The following is a 27,854-nucleotide window of genomic DNA, read 5'->3' as shown; positions in this document are numbered from 1 at the left end:
TTTATTAATGTAAAGTTTAAAATTTTTAGAAATAATGAAAATTGTCTAATCATTGGTATGTAAAGAATTATGTCGTTACGTAGCAAGAAGGTAATTTGTAAAAATGATGAAATTGAAACGTTCCACAATATAAATTTAAATTTAAAAAAAATATTTTATTTGTATAAATAAAAAATTAATAAAAATAATAATAATAATTTAATAAAAATCTTTGAAAATATTGAAGCTCTACAAGTATTAGAGACTGCGACGTTGTTTATCGTTTTAATAATTGGTAGAATTCGCTCACTGTATCATGGTAATTTTAAATATAAACAATTTATTATACTTATTATCAGTAACGCCTAAGGTTAAATGCTATAAATGTAAATTAAAAGTAAAGAATTTGATATTAATTTACAATAATAAACAATTTATTATTCTTATTTCTAAGAGAACATAGAAAGTACACGTAGTGTAAATGCGAGACTGCATTGTGACGTCATAAGCTTAGTCCCACCCATTTATGGACGTCACGCAGCTCCTCCTACTGAACTTTGTTGATGCAGCCTATTCTGCGTTTTTACCATTGTATCGATAGATAATGTAGAAGTAAAAGCTCTGATTGATACAGAAAGTGATATAAATGTAGTATCGGAAAATATTTATAAAGTAATTGGTTCACCTAGTATTAATTCTTCCGATTTGATTCTAGTAGGCTTTGGTAGTAATAAAGTAAAACCTATTGGTTATTTTAAAGGTTCCATACGAATTGATGACTGCGAAATTAAATCAAATATTTATGTTGTGCCTCAAGAAACAATGAAAGAAAATGCTGTTATTGGAAATGAATTGCTTTCGCAAATGAAAATTATTATAAATAAGAACGGCATATCTATGAAAGAAGTAGAAGATGAAACTGAATTGAATTTAATGTATATAAGTGTTGATCAAGAAAATAGGTTAGATAATTGTTCGGATATTAATAAAGCATGTAAGTCCAAAGTAAAACACTTATTTGAAAATCATATTGCTAATAAAACTGAAAACCTTATAGAAGAAACAGTTGCTATTGAATTAAAGGAAGAGGAATCTCAGGAAGAAAAAAATGATGTTAAACATGGAAAAGATAAATTGCAAAATGTAGAGGAAAGGAAGAATTCCATTCCTAAAGGAAAAAGAAAAAATTCACCTAAGAAAGTTCAGGAAATCAAAGAGAGTAATAGAAAAATTAATGATTCCAAAAAACCCACTTCAGGACCAAAACGTTCTAGAAAAAGAAAGAATTCAGAATCTGAGAAACTAGTTGAATATAATGCTGGTGAAACAGAAATATCAATAGTAAGAAAGATTAAACAGCAAGAGAAACTTCAAGCTAAAGAAATGGATACTGGTACATCTGAATATCTTAAAGGAACACACGCCAAAAGAAAATCTACTAATACCGAAATGCATGTTATTTTAAAAGATGACCAACCTATTCCTTTGAGACCCAGACGTTTACCAATTATAGGTAAAGAACAACTAAAGCAGGAAAAAACTATTTTACAAATGGATTTGGATGCTAGATCTTTGGAAAGAAAACTTTCTGTATCAGAACAGACTGTAGAAATGTTACTGAAATAACTATCAGAAACCAAAAAGGAAGTAGAAACTACAAAATTTCAAATGACAACCGAAGATAAAATCCTGTCTGAGAAAGAAAAAGAAGTTCAACATATTAAACTGAAAATGCAAGAAAAGCTACCTTTTGAAAAGGATCGCATGAGAAAAATTATGGAGAAGAGATTATTTGCTAAACAATGTGTATCACTCATGAAGAATTTCGTCAGTTGCGAGAAATTCTTAATGCTGATGATTGGGAACATTATGGAGACCTATGTGGTGCTGATGCTGTTCCAACACCATCTAGCGCGACTTCAACATCAACTTACAAATCAACTAAACATAAGACAACGTCATATAAGAGGCGTAAATCTGTCCTTGAAGAACCTTCTGTTCCAAAAGGAAGATTTCTTAAAGCAATATCAGCTGTTAATTTTATATCTGGAGTAAGCAAACAGAATGCTTCTAATTTTCAAGCAGATACAGATTATACTTGTGGAAAAGAAAACACTAAAATAATTGAAGCAGAAATTCAGAATAATTTTGAAACTTACCCAGAAGAACTTCGGAAAGATGTCAAGAAAAAAATATTTAAGGTACAGAAAGAAAACAAGAAAACATACACCTTTAGAAGACGTTCTTCAAAATGTTACGAAATTAAAGATTTAGTAGCAATCAAAAGAGCGCAATTTGGATCAAACCTTAAGTTAAAATCAAAGTATTTAGGCCCGTATAAAATTGTAAAAATAAAAGACAATGACACCTATGATGTAAAAGAAGGAGATCATTAAGGACCCACTAAAACAAGTACTTGTGTTGAATACATAAAACCATGGACTCAAGCAAAAGAAAATGTATAAAATAATACTGATTATGACGTTTTAACCTGGAGGGATACAACCGATAACCGAACTATGATTTTTTACCTAATAATGACTTTTATTTCAGTTAATGTTATTTTTAAGATGTTTTTAAGTTTACCAAAAATGTTAAAGATTGAAGATATTTTTCGATTTAGATGAAATTTTCTGAAAAGTAGAAGGGACTGTTGACGATGTTATAGTTGCAAAGATGAAGGACAATTAAGATGTTTCTTTTCAATATTGTCCTTAGCACATACACAATCTTCCTCTTTCCCTTTGTATTTCTTTTCAGGTTTCGGCTTATTCTTGATGATGGTTCTTTTACCGAAGACAACGATGATGTATGATGACCAATGATTTATGATGCCAAGAGTAGAATAATGTCGTCGACATCGACGCATAGCAGGAAGGCCGAATGTGGGATTTTAAATCCATAATTTTAAATCCTTAATATTTTTTTCTCGCGCGCTGTCTAAATTTTAGCTGTTGACTGCACGAGTGAAATTGGTAGAATTCTCGCCACTTTGTTTGATTAGAGGAGATGTAAGATGATATAGATCTTGTATTAATAATCTTCTTATCTCTGATCTTGTAATAACGGTGTTATAGATGCTGTATTACCAGATGAACGATCTTATAGATGTATTAATGTTTCATTAAATGTGTTTTGTTTGAATATGAATTGTGATTTCGAGACTAAATAACCCACATATATATTATACTCGGATTAGATCTTGGTCTAATCCATAAATGGATTGGCTGTTTTATTTGATTACGGCAAAGAACTCTAGGACTATCTGCCTAAGAGGAAAGATGCCTTTGTGGAAGACTTTATGGGAAAAACTGACTCATATACACGTTACACATGAGGAAAACCATGGCATCACCCGTGTAGCTAGTCGTTTGCAAGATTCAGAAGCTTGGAACGAACTGCGAGTGTTCAGTGACTTTACCGCTCGGCCGTTAGCAGGCCCTAATTCATCAATGAATAAGAAATATTTCACCTCTTGTGATTCGGTTCACGTTATTGAAATAAGTTCAAGTGCAGTATTTATGTTTTCAAGAAATGTGTTTGTCTGCACATATTTTTATGCATGACAGTTTTAAATGTGCATTTTAGGAATAAAGTATATGTTTAAAATAAAGTGCAGATAGGGCTCCTTTAATAAAATTTAACGGTTTTTCGTATATAACCCTAAATACAGTAGATACGCTGAAACAGTTTGGAATAAATTTCTCTTAATAACACTTTAATTAGCACTTTATATGAATAGATTTCCTTTAACAGGAAAAAAAAAAGAAAAAAGAAAATAGACAATTTGCATTTTTTTCGGAACAGTATGAATTTTAAATTCATGCTTCATTTTTAAAGCATATTACTTTCATTGCAGAATATAGCTTAAAATATAAAATTTCAGTAGTGAACACAAAATTTGTTATGTTCACTACTGAACGCAGTGTACAAGTGTTCAGTGAGGTCGATAAATTACTTATGGCTTTTCAGCTTGAACTGCCTCTTTAAACCTTTTTTTTTTAAATATAGAGCAGGCGAAAAGAGAAATATTAAAAATTTTAAGATTTCTAAAGTTTCCGAGAGCTAATGTAAATAACGTTCCAATAGTACGATTCACATACTATATTAAGTATGTGACTTCCTCTTCATATATAAAATATATAGTATGTGCCACTATACTGTATATTTCCTATATGAAGAAACAGCGATGCATCAAATTAGTTAGAAAATCATCCAGCATTAATTTATAAATTTGTAGATTTTTTTTAATTCTTAAAAATTAAAAAGAAAGTTTGTCTTCTATATTTTTAAATAAATGAATTTTTTATACGTAAAATTTCGTAAACACGCATTTTTTCATACATTCCTTTTCTTTACTTGTGTTACAAAAAACTCCTAAACATTTGCTGCTACTACATAATCCATTTAATATAGTTTTAATTTATAGTATTTATTTTTTGTATGCTTTGAAATGTTCTGCTAGAATCAATGCCGAACATCGTAAATAATTTTTAAAGACTTAAACAGTACTTTTGAGGTTTAAAAAATTTGCTGTCTCCCTATGTTAGATACAACAGCAGATATATTTTATAACTATGGTTATTGTCTTACTTCCATCCTATTCTTATCACTATCGTGTACCTGTAAAATTACTATTACACAATTGAATACTCACTGGCTTGCTTCGGTACACATACATTTCAAAATTCTACCTACTGTTTTAGGTACACTATGTTACAGTGGTAACAACAAGATTTTCCTTTTTGATTAGGACATACTTTTTCCCCCTCAGAGAATATCTGCAATTTTAGGCTAAAAATTTCCTCTGCTATTATTTTATTCATGAACGCCCTAAGAGTCTATTAGATGACATGCTAACATGTATGCAAAGACTTTTTTAATGCAGAGCACTTTGCCAATGAAAGATGACCTTGGATTAACGAAATTCTGTTTTGATATGAACAAAAATATAATTCTAAAATAGCTTAAAAATTGATGAATGTGTTAAAAATTCGATTTTTTTTTTACTTGAGAGACATCAAAAGGCACAAAAAGAAAGCTGTTTAAAAAATAATATGACTATTCTTTCCCGTGGCGCAAGCAAATATGCTGCAGCCTACAGTTTGCAAGGGCCTGACTTAGAGCCTTTATATCACAGTTCCCCCCCCCCCCGAACTGTAATCATATAGCGTACAGGTTTTTATTAAATACAGCTATATAATAATAATAATAATAATACGGATTAGTTAAAACTGAATTGTCGTGAAGCAGTTGAGTTAGCAGTAGTTTTGTAAATTAATGAAAAATGTCCTGAAGCCGTACCGTTTAACATGCCCTTTGCGTTTGTTAAAATGATCTCAGACAAATTCTATTAATGAAAAAAATTATTAATTCCATTACCTATTTCTAAATTGGCGATATTATCTCGAAGATTTGCCCGTTTGAAGTTGGCTCAAGCTCAAGCATTTTCGATGTAGATTGGCATAAATTTGTTTCATTGCCGTTCGTAAACGGATAGAATTGCGTGAGTTCCTTAGCATTTATGATCATTATCTCAAGATTTCCTACTTCATTTCAAACACAAATGTAACAGAAGAATATGCATTTTTGAAGAAAAGGCTAGTAATACATCATAAACGTATTTTTCCCATTTCACTTTTTATCGTTTTATCACGTTGCCTAAGTTTATTTAAGCTCTTTGAACTCTCGTCTGAACAATCTTTTAATCTGATTTTCATAACCAACTTAACTGTTTATGTACGAATAACGGCTACTTTTTATAAATATAAAATTTAGGAAATAACTTTTGCCTTAAAAATATTTAAACGAAGGAAAGACTCTCCCTTAATCGTATAATGTTTAACGGAACCTTCCTGAGAAAGAATTCTTTTAGGTTTCTGTGTATATCTCAAATGTTTCTGAGCACTCTTCTTGAATGTAATAAGAACATGGCAGTGAAGCAGAAAAATGTTATGTCCGTTTGGGCAGAACGATAACTTTCGCCAGTAAGCGTCGGGAGATGGCACTGTAAGTCACTAAAGAGCACATCTGATGCCATTAATTTGCTACAAAACTCTAACCATAACAAATTACGGAAATGGTGCTATCATCTACAACTTCCGTATACAAACATCTATTATAGTGAAACAAAAAACGATGGTTATTAGACTATCCTTGACTAGTAGAGCGAACACAAACAGAAAGAGTGGTCGAAGTCAGGGTTACCTACGGTACATATCAATATCAGAATGATTTGGAGCGATTTCAAAATTTTCCTTATTAGCAGTTAAGTGATCAGAATTGAGTCCTTCAAAGCAATCACGAATAAAACTGTTAAGTATTTCCTCTCTGGATCTGCTCCGAGAGAGGAGCAGCTGTAAGCCTACACACCGTTATGCAGAACGTCCTTAATTAAGATTCCGTAGAAGGTTACCTGGCTCCAGCGCTTCCTGTGTCGAATTTTAATTTTGTCCTTGAGATGGGCAATGAGCTTGTTCTTGCCTGGCATAGTCCACACCAGTTTTCCACCGTAAGGCGTGGGGATTTTCTTCGGAGGCTTCAGTTTGATGTTGCACTGATGGACGTTGCTAGGGATGGAAAAAAATATCTTTAGTTAATAAAAACCGAAACTCTTAAAATAACTGCAAGGGCAGTTAAAATGTTAAGCCAGGTGAAAAAAAAGCTTTTTTAGTACCAGTATTTTGTCCAAAATTGCTTATTGGAAAAAATAAATAAATAAATAAATAAATAAATAAATAAAAATTTAAATAAATAAATAAATAAATAAATTTAAAAAAAAACTGTAAAGTTTCAGATTTTAAATTACGTTCAAAGGGGCATTTTTTAACGTTTTTTTGTTTACCTTTATTTATTAAATATCATGTTCTTTGCACTTAAACCATAAAATTCAGTTCAACAGCAATGTCGCAAAATAATTTTAAAATGAGCATATCTTTAGAATTTCCGATACACAGTTTCGCGCGCTGGAGATAAAAAGGTTTCCCCCCCCGTAGAGTGTTGCCATTGCTCGCTTTAAATCGTTGAGTTTATTAATCAAAAATTTGTTAAAGTTTTACAAAATATGAAGTCGATAACAAAACAGATTCCAAATTTGAAATTTGGGCTTTCAGATGCCCACATTCGCAAGAGGATTACGTCATTCAAAATTGGATGGCTCTAGGTACCGTGGTTTTATCACAGTGCAAGAATACAGGGCTATAGTATTTGGTGGCACCGATTTGAAAAGTGATACACCGTTTTTTAGGGTTTCGACGCAAAATCGCAAAACGAAAGCAATAGTCCTTCAGGGACAAAGCCCCTTTGGACTAAAAATAGCATTACGACACCTCGATTGTAGATAGAAAAAAAATTAAGAATAAAATTGCTGCGGACATTAAAAATTTTCTCTACTAAAGCTTTTAACCCTTAGAGCCATAAAAATGGATTTTTGAACACAATTTTCTCTTTTTATATAAATTCATCTCAGAATTAACAATTGCATCAGTAAAATTTAAACTCCGTTACGATTTATAATGGTTTATAGAATGACTGTTTCGTAAAAACACCATTTTAATTTCTCATAAAATTGCTTTTCTACTTATGCTGCTATGAATAGGAAATATTGGCACTGAGTATGAGAAAGATATAGTACGACACTGCATTTTGCTATTAGATAACTATTTAATAAAAAGGGTAGTAATCATTTACTGAAGAATCTTCAAAAATAAAAATAATTCTAAATATTAAGATATATTATTAGAAGGGGCCTCAACTCTGTTACCGTATCTTTTAAAAACAGTTTATCAGAGAAAGCAATTTCATTTCAAAATAAACAACTGTTAAGCGAATTGTGAGTAGTTCTCAGGGCAATCAAGCAAGATTTATCAAAATCAAGTAATTATTTATTAATAATGATAGCGAAGTATCCGATAGCTAGCTGTTCAGATGCAGAACTTTTGTGGAGGGCTTTTTAAGGGAATTCCATCACATTTGTGTACCAGATGCAAAGAAGCATTAAAGTATACACAGCCAGAACTTTCCTACTGTGTTGATTCCCAGATAATATTTAAGGTAAGACGGCTAAAGCACATTAGAGTTGTACGCATACAAAAGACGACGGAGCACGCGAGAGTTGCATGCTTTGTCAGGGATGCTTTCATGGAGAATTCTTAAAGGAAACTGGCCCCGATTCACGTTATCTACGGGTAAAACTATGAAAATGCCTACGCGGATCTTGGCCTGTCCCTGAGATATTATGGTTATGGTTATTGAAATATGGTAGAACACAAAAAGGTTATCTGCTTAGGGAGGAGGGAGGGCCTCGGGCACGAAGTTTTAAGGCAAACTGGCTCATATTTAAGTTACACATTAAGAAAACTAGGGAAAAAAAACCATGCAGCCGACCCGCCTGCCTGGAATCCATCCCGGGTCGAACTGCCAGTATTTAGTGATCTTAATCACTCACCGCTGTCGGGGCAAATTAATGTTAAGATTTGAGTCCGAAATGATTTATCAGTATTCAGTGGTCTTAGCTCAGTCATTAGACGGTAGCCTTTCCCCAAGGAATAGCAAGCCGAGGTATGACTAAGTAATTTTTTCATAGGATTTGTCTCTTACGAGGAAAACTAATATAGTTAGAAACAGTTATACACACATAGATAAAAATTATAAACATACATATATTTATATATAGAAATAGTTATACACACAACTCGCAGACTTTAGTCAATCAACCACTAATAGTATTTTTAAGGAAAGGAATCTAGTACGAAATTATAAGGATGAAATTTGCCCAGGAAGCAAATAATTTCATTAAAAATAAGCAATTGGTTTAGTTAAGTGTCCCTTTATATTGCTTTTAACGCAGTAATTTAATGGTCTCTATAATTGGTCCTCCATAATGATCTGATGAAAAAGCAAACATTAAAACGCTATTTAAGGTGTGCGCGAATGCTTATATTTTCGAATTTTTAGCAAACACAGTAACGCGTCAGAAATATCTAAATTTTGGTGATGTCAAAACTCCGTGCACATGCGCGACCGCGTGTCGTGCGGTAAACAGTCAGTGTGTTCAGGTGGTATTTGCTGTATTTTATTTTATTTCTCCAAGAGTGTGGTGTGATTTATAGAAATCTAATGAGTGTAATAGATTGTGTACTAATAGAACTTACTGTTAAGCAACGTAAGAGAATACAGGATTCAGAAATAGGCGATATTTTTATGGTTGACGTAATTGTTAATGAACAATCAAGATTTATTCTAGCATCCCTATATATTCCTCCAACTGTTAATTCGGAAGGTTTGAAGATGTTCTGGTTTAGTGCATTGATGAAATATTTTAAGACTACCTTACTGATCTATGAAGAGTTTACTGTAGATTTAGAAGTTCCTGTTATTATGATGGATGATTTCAATGTAGACATCAAACGAAATGAAAAGGCATTTGATTTTATGAAACATCATTGCAGTCTCAATAAGGTGTCAAGTAACTATCCAAGTACATCAGGCAATTCATTTATTAATTTAACATTTACTAGGAATTTAACTGCAGATATCTTAAACTATGTATCTTATTTCTCATATCATCGACCAATTTTACATAGGGTCATTGTGAAAGAAGAAGTGCAATAAATAAAAAAAAATATAAAATAAAATATATGCGTGTGTAAAATCTTTTGTTTGTTTTATTTGTTTTATAACACCCTCACACTTTCGTTCGTAAACCCACGCATTAAACATCAACGGCTGTTTAAACTAAAAGAGAGAGCCTGCCGTCAATTTTTTTTTCTATTAGTTCTAATCGATGGCAGTTTGGTATAAGGCTTCAGATATTTTGAAAATTATAATCCTTTTGTTTATAACAATAAATGTCAAAATGTAACGTAGACCAATTTGATGGAGTTTGATTTTTTTCGATGTTGTTCAAAAGACACATAAAATGAAAAAAAAAAAAAAAAAAAAAAAAAAAGAATATTTGGGAACAAAACAATTTTTTGTGATTAAAATTTCAGTACTTAGTAAGCAAATAATTAAAAAAATTGAAAGGTTTTTCAGATTTTAAAAGGGGTTTATTTTTTAAAGGGCCTCTTTTTAAACGTTTTGTGTGTTACCTTTATTTATTAAATATCATGTTCTTCGCACTTAAGCCATAAAATTCAATTCAACAGCAATATCACAAAATAATTTTATAAGAGCATACTTTTAGAATTTCCGATACACGGTCTCACTAGAGGGAAATAAAAGTGTTTTTTTTCCTACACCGTGTTGCTATTGCTCGTTTTGAGATCGTTGAGTTTGTTAATAAAAAATAGTTAAAGTTTCACAAAATATGAAATAGATAATAAAACAAATCCGAAATTCAAAATTCGGGGTTCCAGTTGAACGTGTTCGGACAGACTGCGTTATTCAAAATTTGATGGCTCTATCATCTTTGCTTCACAATGCGAAGAACATACATACATTCATGCATGCAGCTTCTTCATTATTTAATTTCTTTAAAAGTGACCAGGACGAAAATGTCTTAGAATTTCAGTAGATAATTATGGAAATTCAGTCCACAATAAAATTATTAGCCTAATAAAAAAGTGCCATTTTGTTGAAGGATTATATACAATTGCTACACACTTGAAGTTACGAGTTTAATTAGTATGAATGCTGAAAATTGTACGGATTAAAGAATATGTACAATAGGGAAAATTCACTTTACAATATCTAATAACAATCCAAGTGATTTCTAAATTTTATTACAGTACATAATTTCTTCTACATGAGAGTTACATTAGGCGTCGGCAATCCTTTTTGGCTGCGAATCAAAATCAGCCAAACTCGATGTATTAAGACGTTTCGAGTCAATGGTATTTTCATTATAAAACAGCCTTTTTTGCTGAATAATAAGATGAATTTTATTGGGTTCAACACCAATATCACAATATAATTTTAAAATGAGCATATATTTAGAATTTCTGCTACACAGTTCCGCGCCGCTAGTGATAAAAAGGTTCCTCCTCTCCCGTAGAATGTTGCCATTGCTCGCTTTTAAATCGTTGAGTTTGTTAATTAAGAACTTGTTATAGTGTTACAAAATATGAAATCGATAATAAAACAAATTCCAAATTCTAACTTCGGGCTTCCACATGCCCACATTCTATGGATTACGTTATTCAAAATTTGATGGCTGTATGTATCGTTGTTTTATCACAATGCGAGAAACATACATACATTTATGCATATTCTTCATGATTTAATTTCTTTAAATATAATACAGGACGATTTTGGTGGCAACAATTTGAAAAATGAATCGGACATTTATAGCGAACCAACGCAAAATGCCAGAACGAAAATAATAGTATTTCAGGGCAAATTGGCCTTTTGGTGTAATAATTACAATACGCCACTAAACATAGAAATTAAAATTGTAATTATTCAAAACAGAAACATAACTAAATATACTTTACTTTTCTCCTCGATGTCAAGGTCTCCCCTGATTCTGAACTTCTAAACGTCAATTTTGTCAACTCAGTTTTACAGTTAGTAGTCTTAAGACGAATACCAGCATCGCATCTGAATTTTGAACAGTTAAGCTTCGCCTGTTCTTACTTAAAATAAATTTCAAATTTCATGTGTGAAAATATTTATTTGATTTGTCAAATTCCAGTTACATTGGCCGTTAGGCCATTAAACTCCTTGCTTGCCAATAGCGCTGAAATCTACAAGAAAAATTTATGGGGTCTTTCCTTCCGTAATAAAACTATCCTCTGTAGAGATTTTAATGTGTGAAAATATTTTATCGCATTCAAGTTGCAGACAAAGGTAATTTTTGTCAGAGATGAAAACTCCGTAGGAATCGATGCCCAACCCGTTTATACCATGAATAGATCATAATTTTCTGAGTTTTCCAAATCATTTCGTAATGCCTGAAAGTATCCATGCATAATCTTGAATTTAATCTATCATTTTTAAACTAAAATTGTCAACTTTTAATTTATTCAAAATACTGCAGATCTAAAACATTTTCTTCTATTATGTTGGGCTTTATTACAAAAGTAAGCATTTCATCGTACTTCTTAAAATTTGAATTTAAAAGGGAATTTTAAATTCCCTTTTAATGTAAGAAATCCAAATTATTAAGATTGCTTTTCTTTTTCATGTGGTCCTTTTAGCAAGCAAGGGACGAAACGAAATTCTTCCCTTTTTATGTCTGTTTCACGTAATATTAATTTCGAAGAAAAACTCTATTCATCACATTTTTTCGAAATTGTGTGGTTATTTCCCTGGAGTCGTAGGTTGCAATCATTATAATGATTCATTATGTCTATTTAGAACACAAATTTTAAAAACCATTCTTTATCATTGAGTCTGAGATAATTTTCACGAATTTCGTAAAGAAAATTTGCATCTCCTCCAAATATTCTACACATCTATTAAGAACTTGATTTAAGCATCGTATTTCCGAATGTAACCGCAAATATTGATATTTTGATTCGTTTTCGAAAGAAAAGAAAACTTTTGAGGCTTCTGCATACTAATGCTGTTTGTGCCATGTTTACCCCAGTCTTTAAACACCTTTTACATCCTTTATCACATTCGTAGTTATCATCGACACTTTCATTATTTCATGTGTCGCACGCTAGATAAAAAAGGTGTTTTTTTTTTTTTTTTTTTTTTTTTTTTTTGAAAAGTGCTGCCATTGCTCGCTTTGAAATCGTTGAGCTTGTTAATCAAAAATTCGTTAAAGTTTTACAAAATATGAAATAGATAATAAAACAAATTTAAAATTCCAAATTTGGGCTTCCAAATGCCCATATTCGTGTGGAGAATTACGTTATTCAAAATTTGATGAAATTATTTAACTTTATTTAGTTCGGGCTTTTAGTTCGAGCCCTTTTAGTTCGGGCGCCACTGTAGAGACATTAAGTATATTTTTGAAAGCAGGTAAGATGAAAAATTAGCAACGTCTTCGCCGGGAATCGAAACACGGACCTCTGGAATATCGGCCCAGCGTGCAGAACCATTACACCACGAAGGCACGCCAAGAATGTGGGAGAAATACCTTATAATAGTAGCTATTTATAAATGATTAAAATTCTTTAATAAGTTTAATTAATTGAAGGATCCTAACTAACTGATTATTTTATATAACTTATAACTATAACTTATATAACCTTATAACTTTAGTACCAGAATAATAACTTCCCCCTTTTCGCAATATAAATAAAGGAGACTATTAAATCCATATTAAGGAAGAGCGTATTAAATCAGAAACCTTTAACTAATAGGAATATGATCTTTTATTATATAAATATAAATAGAAATGAATGATTTAAGCAGAGATCAAAATCCCATGCAAGCTCCGAGAAACAATAGTGCACGAAATCTTATCCATTCACTTAATTCTTCCGGGTTCTACTGAAAAATAAAAGATAAGTACTTTCGATTTCAATTGTTGCATTCAATGAATGAGAGGACGAAAGACAACGAAATTGTATCTGAAAAGATTTACATATTTCAGGGGATGTAGAGGTACGAAGACTCAAAATGAGATATGAACATTATTTAACAACAAAACAAAAGCAATCGATAATATCATTTTGAACAAATAATAATATTTTGAGTACTAGAGTGTTCTAGTATGCAAAATATTATTATTACTACTTCATTCTGTTCGTGTAAATGGATTTTTCGAATAAAATACTAAAAATATTTCAAACTCATTCATTGTTAAAAACATTTAAAACGCAATTTCAATTAATCGTACAGACGACTTTTACTGATATTAGAAACACTGTTAGCTAAGTTTTTTCGAAAAATTTTGAACCATTATGTTATGCTATACGCTACATAAGCATAGATATATATGACATAATAAAAGCAAGGAGATGCCGGAACACTGATGATGCGTACCTAGATCCGTATTGAAGAGGAAGAATTCTGATTGCGTAGTATGCTAATATGTTGAAATCGTAATATCTAAAAAAACTTGCCAGTCGAGGCAATTTTAATACCATTTTTATTTGCAAATGACTTTTGTGGCCACAATCGCTTGACACTCTAGGCGTGCCTTTTCACAGAGCTTTTACATTTTCGATGTTACTGTGATAGCAAGCAAGAGAGCGAAATTACATCCTAGCAGGGTAGAGAGCGAAGCTGAAGTGCATAGTTATGCAAGATGAAAGCACACGAAGAGAAAAGTTTTGGTTTGAGTTAAAAAGTTTCAGGATCCAATTATTACGTCATCAGCGTTGCGCGGACCAACCAAAATCGAATGATCTAGAAATGACGGAATTCAAAGAGGTTATTACGATTTTTATAACAGATACATAGCGAGAGAGACAAAAAATAAGAAATTTAGAACCAAATCCACAAAGACCCATAAGAAACGAATTGTTTAATAAAACAGTTCACCGAAAATTTTCGGCGGAACTGCTATAATTAAATACTTTAGAATGGTTCAGCAGCTGATTTTGGATGAACAGAGACGCGGAGGTTTTCCAAAGGGAGGGGGTTCAGTTGAGCCTGAACTATCGCCTCTTGATAATGTTGAATCAGGTTTGATTGCATTCATCTTTTTATGTATTTTTTGTGTTATTTTATTTCATATTTCTTTAATTCTTCTGACTTTTGGTTAATTTTATATTTATTGAGAATTTTGAAATTTTAGTGATTTTGAGTTTTACTCCTTATCGGTCTTTGCAGATTTGATTCGAAATTTCTTACTTTTTTGTTTATACTGATTAATTTTCAGCAGCACATTGCGCGGAAATAACTTGGAATAATTTTGTTTTAAAATTTAAAAAAATGTGTTATACTATATATATATATATGATATTCGGAACTTCCATTATTTCCATCATTCATGGAATATAAAGTAATGGGCCACAGTGCTAGCATAAATGCTTACTTTTTTTATGTGCGCATCTCGCCCTCTCAGATTATTGCCATTTAGCAAAATATAAGATTTTTAATTTATCTCTCAAATCCAGTCAATATGTTATTGATTAACAAACTGAACTATTTAAAAAAAAAGAAGCGTATTTTTTAATATTTTGAAGTTTTATTTTACATTTTAATGATACGTACTTGTAATACGTATGGAAACTACAGAGAAATTAGAAGGACTGAGGATTTGACTTTTAAAATGTTAACAAAGAATTTGCAAAATTTCATTTCTGAATCAAATACCGAAACTTTAAAGGAAATGGGTCCATTAAAAAAATTATTTTTGTTGCTTTACTCACAGAGAAATTACTTTTAGAAGCACAAAAAACAATGCTTTCTGTAGAGAATTTTTTGAATTCCTCTAAATTGCTAATTTTATAGATATATATATACATGTGTGTGTGTATGTGTAAGATATAAGAAAATACGATAGCTGCTTTAAAAATAATTGGCGACTTCAAAATTAACATTCTAGATTAAGTGCTTTCCCCTAAACTCATCTGTTCTCCCAAATTCGAGATCTTTCTACGTTATGTAACGCTACTGGAAAAGGGCAACTAAAACTAATAACCAATCATAACCTGTTTCTAGAATCGCACCTACTTTGGTACCTCTGGCGAGTTAATTACGTCATTATTCTGATAGCTTCTACATTGGTAATATCTTCCCTCCTTGCTTCTTTAAAATGCCTGCGTCATTCTTTTTAAAAAACAACCAATGTGTATAAGAAATTATCGTAATTCTATGATTAAAGAGCATGTTGTCTGCGAGGAATTAATCTAGTGTGCCTGGAAATCTTGAAATAAAGATGATAATTGGCTGAACTTAGGTTTTGTATCAACTTCTTCCTCTCGCCCTACCACTCAACCATCGCGACTGTGCTTCGAAATCATTACACATATATAGACCAAAATTTTTTGGTTCCGATTTTGAGATCTAACGAATCAGTAAAATTTCCGAGACAAGTAGACGGAAAAGCCTTCGATGTTTATTTATTTATGTCTTCTATATTTGTTATTTTTTTCTTAAACTGCACATTCGAGAAGATTTTACGTAATCATATCATATGATGTAAAAAAAAAAAAAAAAAATGTGTAGTTAATTCCACCCGTATACTCTCATACTACATAGAGCGCGGCTACCTTTGTTAAACACTTAGCAAATTCTTTCTTTATCCGTGTGCTCTCAGGATCTCTGAGGGCGTTGGTCGAGTGATAACCAAGCCTTTCAGTATTCATTTTACAGCATGAAATTTAAAGAAACGACAAAAGAGGGGTCCTCTGACTCGTTTGACTGGCTGCTGCGTAGAACAAACCACTTCTCAACCGCTGACCCAATTCCAAAGCGACGGTTAATAATATAGATGAGAAGTGGAGAAAGTAAAAAAGAATGGTTCGGTAATATTTTTTTGAAGCGAAAGTAGGTCACGAAAAACCACTCGACCAGTCAGTTGTTCCGATCGGCATTCCGTGCCTTGCTCACTCTCCCTTGGAGGAAGTGGACTTACCACAAAAAGGGGCTCAGACAGTGACGAAGCATTCCAAGCCGATGCCAAAATTTAGAACATTTTATGAAAAAAAAACGACAGCTTGACCTTTCCTGACTCTTATAAACATAACTTAAAAAAAAAAAAAAGAAAAAGAAACCTTTTAACTTTCCTTAAAAATTACAGACATAAGTCAAATATAGTCGGAATTGTTAAAGGTATTTTTACCTTTCAAAATTTACGAGCGGTTGAAAAAATTGCTGTTGTGTCTTGTCCTGATGAACGAAACTTGCTTTTAAGCAAGCTGGAATTCATTTTGTCGTAACCCGTACTAAAATAAAAGATCTTACATCACAGGAAAGCGTCTTAACCTTTCCTGCGATGTTTCTTTCGTCTAAGGCAATAAGTTACATGAATTTCAAAATATGCATATGATCATTTATTTTCCTGACATTCTTTTAAATTTAAATAGTTTTACGGGGAAAAAATCTGAAAGGTTTCAAATTTTAAATTACGTCCAAAAAAAGCTTTTTTTTTTTTTTTTTTTTTTTTTTTTTTTTTTTTTTTTAAACGTTTTTGTCTGTTACCTTTATTTATTAAATATCACAATCTTCGCACTTAAACCATAAAATCCAGTTCAACAGCAATATCGCAAAATAGTTTTAAATCGAGCATGTCTTTAGAATTTCCGATACGCAGTCTGACGCGCTGGAGATAAAAATGTTGCCATTGCTCGCTTTCAAATCCTTAAGTTTCTTAATCATAAACTTATAAATGCTTTACAAAATATGAAATGGATAATAAAACAAATTCCAAATTTGGTTTTCCACATGCCTGTATTCGTAGGAGGATTACGTCATTCAAAATTGGATGGTTCTAAATAAATTTTATCATAATGCGAGAAATATACATACATTTATGCAGATTTTTCCCTATTTAATTTCTTCAAATATAATGCAAGACTCTAACATTTGGTGGCAACAGTTTGAAAAGTGAAACGTACATTTATAATGAACCAACGCAAAATCGCAAAACGAAAATAGTCCTTCAGGGACAAAGCCCCTTTGCACTGAAAAGAGTTTTTTAACAGCTTATTAAAAGACTAAAGTTTTTTCGTTACTTAAATTTGTAAAAAATATTTATCCAGAACGAACTTTGTTTTTTAGCCCAAAAGGGGTTATTAGTCTCAAGGTGACCTTCATTAGTCTCGAAACGGGATTTTTCGGCCATCATATAAATGTCGGTTCACTTTGTACGGCTGATTCACTTTTCAAATCGTTGCCACCAAATTTATCGCCCTGTATTATTTTTAAAGAAATTAAATAATGATGAATCTGCATGTATATATGTTGCCAGCAAATGTGTTGACCTGCATTATTTTTAAAGATCTTTAATAAGGATGAATTTACATGCATATATGTTGCCAGCAAATGTATCGACCTGCATTATTTTTTAAGAAATTAAATAACGGAGAATCTGCTTATATGTATGTTCCTAGCAAATATATCGTCCCGTATTATTTTTAAAGAAATTAGATAGTGAAGAATCTGCATGTATTTATGTTCCTGGCGTTGTGAAAATGGATTTCAGCTAGAGAAACCAAACGCTTCTTTCCATTATGGTTTTCATGACAATTCAGTTGAAGTTCTTCGTTCCATGATAATTCAGCTGAAGCAGAGGAAAATTTGTTTTAAAATAGATGCTTATTCGAAGTAATAATCTGCAGTGCATTGTTAGCTCTTATTTTTCCTGGTAGTCTTGCAATTAATGAGTTTATCTGATTTTTCAGAAATAGTGAGTTGGTAGAAAATAATCGGCTACTTACCTAAAATTATTTTTTTATCAATTAGATCATAGTATAGAGACATTAGGATTTTTAGAAGCAGACAAGATTAAAAATTAACAACCGCCTTTGCCGGCAATCGAACCACGGACCACTGGAATACCGGCCCAGCGTGCAGAACCACTACACCACGAAGGCACGCTAAGAAGGTGGGAGAAATACCTTATATACCCCCCTTTTAAAGAACGACTGGGGTTTTTAGAGGACCCAATCGCCAAATCCCGGGTGTGGAGAGTCATCATCCACATCCCTTTTAGTTCGGGCGCCACTGTAGAGACAGGATTTTTTTCGGAAGCAAGCAAGATAAAAAATTAGCAACCGCGTTCTCCGGGAATCGAACCACGAACCTCTGGAATAACGGCCCAGCGTGCAGAACCACTACACCACGAAGGCACGCTAGGAGAATGGGAGAAATATCTTATGATAGTAGCTATTTATAAATGATTAAAATTCTTTAATAATTTTAATTAATTGAAGGATCCCAACTAACTGATTATTTTACTTATCTGAAAGTCTCTAATAAGTTAATATTAATAATTAGTCGGCTCAATTAGTCTGCAAATAGCTGACTGTAAAATTATCCGTAAAGGAAGATTGCTTTCATGAACTAGAAGGCTGAATTATACAGCTCGGTTGATTATATGTCTTGCAAAAAATATTTTTCGCACACTTACGTTCATTTTTTAATTAATACATTACCTTTCAATCAAATGCCTTTTTACTGATGAATAATGAAGTGAAATCTATATAAATGTAAAATAATGCATTTTTAAATGAAGAAATTAAGAGCAGGCGTAGTTTAATTTTCAACGTTACGAGCGAAAACTTGAATCGCTCTACTTAGGCGCCCATAATGAAATATCTTTCACGAAAGAAATTTAATTTGAAATTCATTCGTGAATAAATGTCATGACACAAGTGGGAAAATATTTAAATGCTTCATGGACGAATTTCCGGACTTGCAGTGATGGAGGTCGACTTGCGAAATTTTCGCAGAAACCGTCACAGTCAACAATTTTAACACCTGAGAGGACGCAGTCCACAAAGAGCTCCAAATATTAGTAATTCATAATGAAGGATAAGGTCGCTTACGTGAATAATATTCATGTACGGATTTTTTATGTAAAAAATGCGTAAATGCATATTTCGCTCCTTAAACTTTTGACCTTAACATAACCTATTTTAACTTCCGGTTTTTCTCGTGTTGTCTCCCCCCCCACAACTGTTTGACGGGAAAGAAAAGATGATACAACTTTCGGGTGTCTTACATTCATTCACATTCTAAAATTCCATTAACCTGGATTAAAAACAGGGTTTGTAAAGAAACAGAACGCAGAGGTAAATTTGCCGTAAGGTCTTAAGGAAATTAACTCGTATGATTTCAACGTGTATCATCCATGATTTCATTGCATACCTTTCAAATTGACCAAAGGAAAAAGAATTGAAGTTAAATTATCTAAAGATCTGAATCTGAACAAGAGTCTAAATTTAAGCAGTTAATTTTTGTGTGTTCATGAAAATCAAAAGACTGTATGAAAAATAATTAATACTAAGCTAAAACAATTTTCTGTTTTCTTTCCTTTGATATACTTGCGCTACAATACACATGCTCATGATTTTTAATTTCAGAATCATTTGTAACAAAAAAGTTGGGAGTGGTAAGGTGTCTAAAATTAAAGACTTCAAACCGAAGAGAAAAATGTTTTGTCTTATATTTTTCCTTTCTTAAATATTATTCTTAATATAAATATAACTGCATGAAATTTTCCTGTGGTACTAAAAAGCTGTTTGAAGAAATATTAATTCATTAAGATTTGAACATTAGTTGTTATGAGTTTCCATTTACTTTTCGGAAATGTGCGTTAGATAATTTTATGATTAACAGTTAGGGACAGTTAATATATAGGTTCGTTTTATTATTGGTTTAAAATAAGAATTTATTAGTTAATATATGGAAGAAAATATGTTATTAGTCCAAAAGGGCTTTGTCCCTGAGAGACTATAGTTTTCGTTTTGCGATTTTGCGTCGAATCACTCTGAATGCCCGTTTCACTTTTCAAAATGTTGCCACAAAATATTATAGGCCTGTATTATATTTAAAGGAATTAAATAATGAAGAATATGCATAAACGTATATATGTTTCTCGCATTGAGATAAAACAACGGTACCTAGAGTCATCCATTTTTTAATGACATAATCCTACTGCGAATATGGGCATCTGAAAACCCAAATTTGAAATTTGTTTTATTATAGATTTTATATTTTATAAAACTTTAGCGAAATTTTTGATTAACAGACTCAAGGATTTCAAAGCGATCAATGGCAACGTTGCGCAGAAAAAACAATTTTATCTTCAACCCCTGAGACTGTGTATCGGAAATTCTACAGATATGCTCAATTTAAAATTATTTTGCGATATTACTCGTGAAATGAATTTTACGGTTTAAGTACGAAGAACATATTTAATAAATAAAGGTAACACACAAAATGTTGAAAAAAAAACGCCCCTTTAGACGTAATTTAAAATCTGAAACCTTTCAGATTTTCTTTTTTTTTAAATTTAAAATTAGAGGAAATTCTTTAAGATTCCCTGGAATATTTCATTCTTTCAAGAAAGGAGGTATAATCAGACGTTCTCGAAATTGCTCGTTTTTTCCTTCTAAAATGTGTATGTGGTTGTGTGTATGGGGTTATCTGCCTAAGAGGAGGGATGCCTTCGTGGAGGACTTTCTAAGGGAAACTGGCTCGTATACACGTTACACATGGGGAAAACCACGAAAACGCCCATGCAGCCAGCCCGTTCGCGTGATTCGAACCTCGGACCGAACTACCAGTGTTCAGCGACTTTACCGCTCGGCCGCTGGTGGGCCCCTTCTAAAATGAGCGTACAAAGTCGATACAAATTTGCCAAAACTTTGGCAAACTTTAAACCTATTCTTTACAGTATAAATATATATATTTATTAATTTTATATTTCTGATTATTTTCTAGGAAAGGAAATGTAAAACTATTGCAAATTGAAATCGAGAAATGTTTATACTCAAGAGGACTGTGCTGAAACTATTAAAAACTTGTAATAAATTTTAAAGTAGTTTAATATTTTTAATGATATGCATTAAATCGACTGTGTTAAAACTATTAAAAACTTGTAATAAACTATACAAATGCATTGAATTGTTCATTTTGTAAAAGGAAAAGAATAGTAGTACACTGCGAAAAGAAAAAAAAAAGGGGGGACAGTTCTATGTATCTCGTTCTACTGGGCCGATGGACGAAATTCAAATTGCATTTTCCATGTCTCAAAAGCGTGACTTAGGATATATATTAGATTTATATATAGCATTGTTCTAATATAGGTGTTTTGATACAAAATCGACTTTTTCTGAAACCTTTTTACCTTTTTCTGACATACATTTCTGCAGATTCTTCATTATTTAATTTCTGTAAATATATTACAGAGCGATAATATTTGGTGGCAACAATTTTAAAAGTGAAACAACGCTTGTAGTGAATCAATGCAAAATGCCAAAACGAAATTAATAGCACTTCTGGGCAAATTGCTCCTTTGCACTAAAAATCTTTCGCCAAAAATTTATCTCTACTGGAGAACCTTCTTTACGGTTTCAACACAAGTCAGTCACTATCTCCTTTTGCAGGCTAGTATACCTATCAAGCATCAAAGCATCATAAAAAAAAGTGGAATTAAACGCGTGTTATCTGAATTTTTCATATTCCTTAGAAGTTCTGTCTTTCAAAAGTGACCTGATGTGCCAGTCTAACTTCCTTGCACGTATACCTATTCGCTTTTTATCGAATACCAATCAAGTTTTGAAACGTCATCACTTTATTCCGTACGTGAGGTCATAACACCCACAGTTCTGAGTCACCATTAAAAGAACAAACAAATAAATAAATGTCCTAACTAACCTGGCTGCGGTGTCCATAATTTGCACAAGTAGCTTCACGAACCTGTTGACCACCATTTCTTCATCATCTCCATCGCATAACTCGAAGGCATCGTCGAAGAATATGTGTACTGCATGGAAATGGACATTAGAACTCTGGTTGTCTATTCTCAATGACATTTATTTTATTAACACTGTATTAAGTAATACAAAAATAAAGCCACAACCTTTTCAAAATATGAAATATCAATCATTTTTAAAAGTTATAAATAAAATATTCTTTAGTTTTGCATTTATTTTTTTTAAATTCAATTAAATTAAGAATGCTGTTTTCAGCACTTTTTGTAGAATTTAAAAATGAAGTTACTAAACTGCATAGTTTTGTACTACCTAAAGAGAGAAAGAAACTCAATGGTTTTATATTTTTTAGGTAACAATCCTTAACAATACAATAATAACGTAAGTAAATCATTTACATGTAATTGTGGGGAAATATTTTACCTTCAAATTCGTAATAATCAGGATCGACGATTCTGAGGTATTTCTGGGCATTTCTTCTGGCACACTGATCTTCATCCATCCTGGAAATACAGTGTATGAAAAAGCAAGCTAATATTAGGAATTTAATGAAAATCGTTGCATGCATTCTGTGTATATTTCACATGATTTAGTTTGCGTTTTAGATACTTCTTACATACATTATTATAGTAGAAAATATTATATAGTATCTTTTAGATAGTGTAAATAGATTAAAAACGTTGAAAAGAGCACTGAACTACTGAAAAAGTTCTTCCAAAAATTGATCAGATTACAAATGAATTACTGAAATTTTTTGACCTATCGATGGTTATTATATTTCACGCAATGTTAATATTTTGCATGAACACAATAAAGTTTAATCGGATGAATTACGTATTATCGCAATTTAAATAAATTAATACTAGTACACAAACTGGCCAATGAATTAGAAACCCAAAACCAAAATTTTATTGGACCACCTTTTGCACGGATAACTGCTCTGATTCGTTTGGACATCGAATCTACATACTTCTGGAGTGCATTTACATCTAGAGAGTACCATGCATTCGCTATACAGCTTTTTAGATCTTGTAAATTAGATGGAAAAGGAGAGTGTTGTGGGATGCGTCTTTCCAACATATCCCACACACTTTCTATGGGGTTACGATTGGGTGGCCAGGGAAGGTGTTAGAAGTCAGATTGATGTTCAGCGAACCAATTTTGAACACTTCTGGTACAATGTATAGTTCCATTATAGTCAAAGAAGTATCCGTCGCCATCAGGGTAAAAATGCAACTTGATCTGCTACTATATCTAGGCATCTCATGGCTATTTGTTTACCTTCGAGGAACACCAGGACACCACTTCCATGCCAGAAGAACATACCCCATATCATGATATTTCCTCCAGACCCTTGCACAGTGCGAGTAAGGCAAGATGGATTCATGGGGTTCTTGCCAAATTCGACGCCCACGCCAGCAGAACGTCCATGCCAGCATAACATGTCCCATATCATGATACTCCCACCAGATCATTGCCCAGTGCGAGTAAGGCAAGATGGATTCATGGCTTCATGGGGTTCTCGCCAAATTCGACGTCCACGTCTTCAAAGTGCAAAATAAAGTGTAGCGTGATTCATCTAATTACGTTTAACCCCGTTTCCAATCCTCAGATGTCCAGTGTCTTCTTACCCGACACACTGCAAACGAATTCTTGCATGTCGGGCAGAAATGAGTGGTTTTTCTCACAGGCACCCGACTATGCATTCCTATCCTCTGCAATTCTCTGAGCATGGTTCGAGCTGCAATCTATTGGGAAAAGCCTTGGTTGGCGATCTGTAAAAGTAAAGCCTCTGTTCTGGAGTACAATTCGTCGGAGACGCCGCCGACCACTCTCTTGGAAAACTGTGCTTGAACCGCAGTTACGACTTCTAGAGAAGAACTGTGGGTTCTGATTCCAGCTCTTGAAAATCTTTGATATGTCTGATTTTGGGGACCCAGGGAGATTTGCTGTCTTCTAAATCGAGGTTTCTGCTAAACAAGCACTAATAATAATCCCTTTTTCAACTGGCGAAAGATATGTCGTTTTTCCCTTTTTACTTCATTCACCGTGAAAAGTACTCTTACATCTTATTTATACTAGCATTCTAACCACGTGTAACTTGCGTCATAAAAAAAATTGCATACTTCATTCCTAGCACGCATTCATATGAAAATCTCAAAGATTTCTAATTCATTGGCCAGTGTGTGTACATACTTTATGCTGCATTTTATTACTTACGATGTAATTTCTCTTTATCTGTGACTTACGTATTTCAGTAAGAGGTTTTGAAGTTTTCAAAAGATAACAGAGCAATAATAATGTACGAGCAATTAATGGAATGATGTGCAACTCTAAAAACTGAAATTTGAATCTACGAGTAATCACATTTTCCATCAATTATTTTGCGACTAATGAAACAACAATTGGAACAGAACATACGTTTTTTGTACTCATGGTAATGATGCCGCGGAAAGACAGCCCTGTACCTATATAGGGTATCATACTTCGATAAACTATCAACTATTTTCGCTTAGCAAAGACTTTATAATAAATAAATTGCTCAGTTTACAACTTTACGATACAAAAAAAAAAATTTCATCTGCAAATAATTGAAGTAGCGGATACTGACAACGCAATTACAGAATGAATGTAGGTCAAATTTTTTGGTAATGCTCTATTCCTAAGAAAGTGTACCAACGGTTCCATTGATTACTTTCTTGTTCATTTTGAACTGAAAGCTCATAAAATGCATATTTTAAATAATAATGCGTTTATGTTATTAAAGTGTAAGGTTCATTTCACTATCCTTTTAATTCAAACCAAATTCACAAAAGAATGTATTTAATGTTTACAGTGGCATTACATTAATATTATTCCGAAGAATATCAATAAATTACAAAAATTTGTCCTAAAATATATTATAATTTACTGCCTTTCGCCAGTATTTATGCTGCAAATAGCTGCTCATATTAGCAATTTACTGATTTTTCTACAAATTAAACGGAAAGAAACGTTTTCTTGATAAACACTGAAATAACGCTAAGTATATTAATCCAGTTCTTTCAAAAATACTTAAAAATTGTAACAACAAAAGGATTATTAATAAGCGTCGTCTCAAATAGCGGCCTTGGGCTCAGACTCACATTTTTTTTTTTTCATTTCACTGGAATGAAATTTTTATTGCAGTTGCATAATGCTATGTGAGAAAACTATCTAAATATTGAAGCATAAAACAAAAATGTAGATGCGTTATCTCCTTCCTTTATCCAGCAATGTAGAACAAATATGCAGATAACTACGGATGCGGAATGAAACCAGCGAGGTAGAAAACGTTATTGAGAAAGTCATCAAGGTCAAACTGAAAGTGGCTATTCGCGAAAGACATACCAAGACTTTCTGAAAAGTTTTCGAGAAGTTCTCTTAGCCTACATTTTTACACCTCCGCTATACACGACATAAACTTACATTAGTGTTAAAAAAAAACAAAAGCAGAATATTTTATTCTCTATTGCGCCAAGTCGCTGTTACGAAAAAAAAGAAATTTTGAATAAAATTCTCCAATTCAAAAAAACCTATCTGTACATCATACTGCTTTGATTTTGCGTAATATGCAACTTATACAGTTTATTCTTTTTAGTGTCAGAGCAAAAGACTTTATTTTACTATCTTTATACTAAAAGCATACATTGTCAAGTTAGAAACTTGACAATGTATAAAATAATTTTTTTTTTAGCAGTTCTACGTTTTTCCCTCGGTGTGTTATTTTAGTTAATATCCTAATACAATGTTCATTCCTCTGGAAACCTGCAAACTGAATTTATAGGAAATCTACATTTTTAAAATTCAACAATAATTTAAACGATCACGTATTATGTACTTTTTAAAGCGAATTTTGTTTACTTATATAACTACGATTAAAAAGGTAAGATTTTAGAAGAGAAAACATTTTTTATTGAAATCATGGATTAATAAACTAAAATTTTTGCAATTTGAGAGCACCCGAAAAAAACCCATATAAAATAAAAGATATTTCAACTTGGGAAGGTAAGTGCATAGATATCTTTAGGTTAAAAATGCGAAGTAATACTTTTAAGCAAAACAATCCTGCAACGGAACTGACAATTCATCAATGAGCATTGGAATCCACATCTACAAGATCATAGTAAGAAAGAAGCATTTGGGTTAGCATTGTGTTCAAGCTTCCATTTTGCTGTCCGGATTGTGGTACGCGTGGATCAGAAGCTGAGTGGCTCCTAGGTCACTAGATTAAATCACATGTGGATCGAACGTCAGAAATAAAGACAGGAAGACTCTGCCAGTAAGTCATCTGTGATCTTCTCATTGTCTGGATTAACTTCAAGATATGTAATGAACCGGATCTATGCATGAATTAGATAAGCTGGCAGTTAATGTTTACTTTAGGACTCATCAAGCTGAAATCAATTTTTCGTTAATGGGTTGATTACTGTGCAAGCAATAAACTATACTGTAGACGGAATTTTTTTTTGGGGGGGGAGAAAGGGCTAAAGGATATTTAGTAGGATATTCTCCAATGCTTGAAACCGTTTGGTATTATCATAATCATATTATCTTTTATGCAAAGTTTTACTCATAGGATTAGAAATGCGGCATTTGCATGAGAAGTATGAGGTAGTTTGCCTTGTTCTTTGACCAACAGACTGTTAAAGTTTTCACTTCTGTTGTATATGTCATCTTAAGCCCATTTTTCTGCGAAAACGCACCCTTCAGCAGTCTACAATAGGATTTTTTTCTCAAAACATTATTCTGTCTTACTGACATTTCTTGATGACTGTTTATTTTTATATACACGAGAGATGATAACTGCTCTAAAGACGATGTAATGAATCGGGTCAAAATATTGGCAATCTAAGGCGTAATATAAGGCCTATAAATTCAGAAGGCTATATTTTTTTGCCGTACCGAAGCGTTCGGGTCCGAATCCTGGAGAAGGCATGGTTGTAATTAGTCCGTTCCTTTTCACATGAGGCAGCGGTGCGCCACCTATTAAGTGCCTCCATAATAGAGACAGCCGCTTTTTTTTTTTTTTTTTTTTTTTACCTTAGTAGTGGCCAATGCCTATAAACGGCTAGAACTCGCCATTGGAAAAAAAAAAAAAATGCCGATGTCATTGGGCTCGAGAGTCTCAAGTCACAGAAAATTCAAGAGACAGCTGTTTATTAGATTGCGAATCCATTCGAAATATTCACGTCAGTTATCTGTATTATTTATATTATTGAAATTTCGTTTATAATTTAGTTGCAATTACAGTTAAAAAATTCTTACGCATTTCCCTTTATGGAGCGGATTCAGAAAAATAATTTAGTAATACTAAAGAAGAAATTTTAATAAAAATCATTAAGCACAATAATTTTATTCCAGCAAGTATGCAAAAGAAATTTTGAGACTTAACCCTTTGTTGCATCATGTCCACTTTAGTAGACAAAAGTTTAAATTTGTTTATTTTTATATAAATGCCTTAACAGATTCCATTCCTGTGTTTATTCATTCTGCATTATTAGTACTTTCAACTGTCGATCGTAGATGGCTGTATAGCATCACTAAGTAAAGCATTGCTATTTGGAAAATGGCTGCTACTTCTGTTTCCAAGTTAGTACAATTTCTCATAGTAAACATTATATAATA

At 32.4% G+C, this 27,854-nt stretch overlaps 1 protein-coding gene across 1 annotated transcript in view; it reads right to left on the bottom strand.

The window, feature by feature from the left end:
- Nucleotides 1-27,854, bottom strand: part of LOC118190766 (chitin synthase chs-2-like) — a 136,293-nt gene that overhangs the window by 33,618 nt on the left and 74,821 nt on the right. Inside the window, exons 8-10 of the mRNA XM_085823198.1 lie at nt 22,632-22,711; nt 22,153-22,261; nt 6,395-6,548 (exon numbers count right to left, since the gene is read on the bottom strand). Coding sequence (XP_085679324.1) covers nt 6,395-6,548; nt 22,153-22,261; nt 22,632-22,711 — 343 coding nt within the window. The remainder of the gene's footprint in view (nt 1-6,394; nt 6,549-22,152; nt 22,262-22,631; nt 22,712-27,854) is intronic.

This window comes from Stegodyphus dumicola, chromosome 1 (genome assembly GCF_044657685.1).
Source record: "Stegodyphus dumicola isolate Sdum_Otavi_A_Nest chromosome 1, ASM4465768v1".
NCBI lineage: Eukaryota > Metazoa > Arthropoda > Arachnida > Araneae > Eresidae > Stegodyphus > Stegodyphus dumicola.
This window is presented reverse-complemented; position numbering and strand designations above follow the sequence as displayed.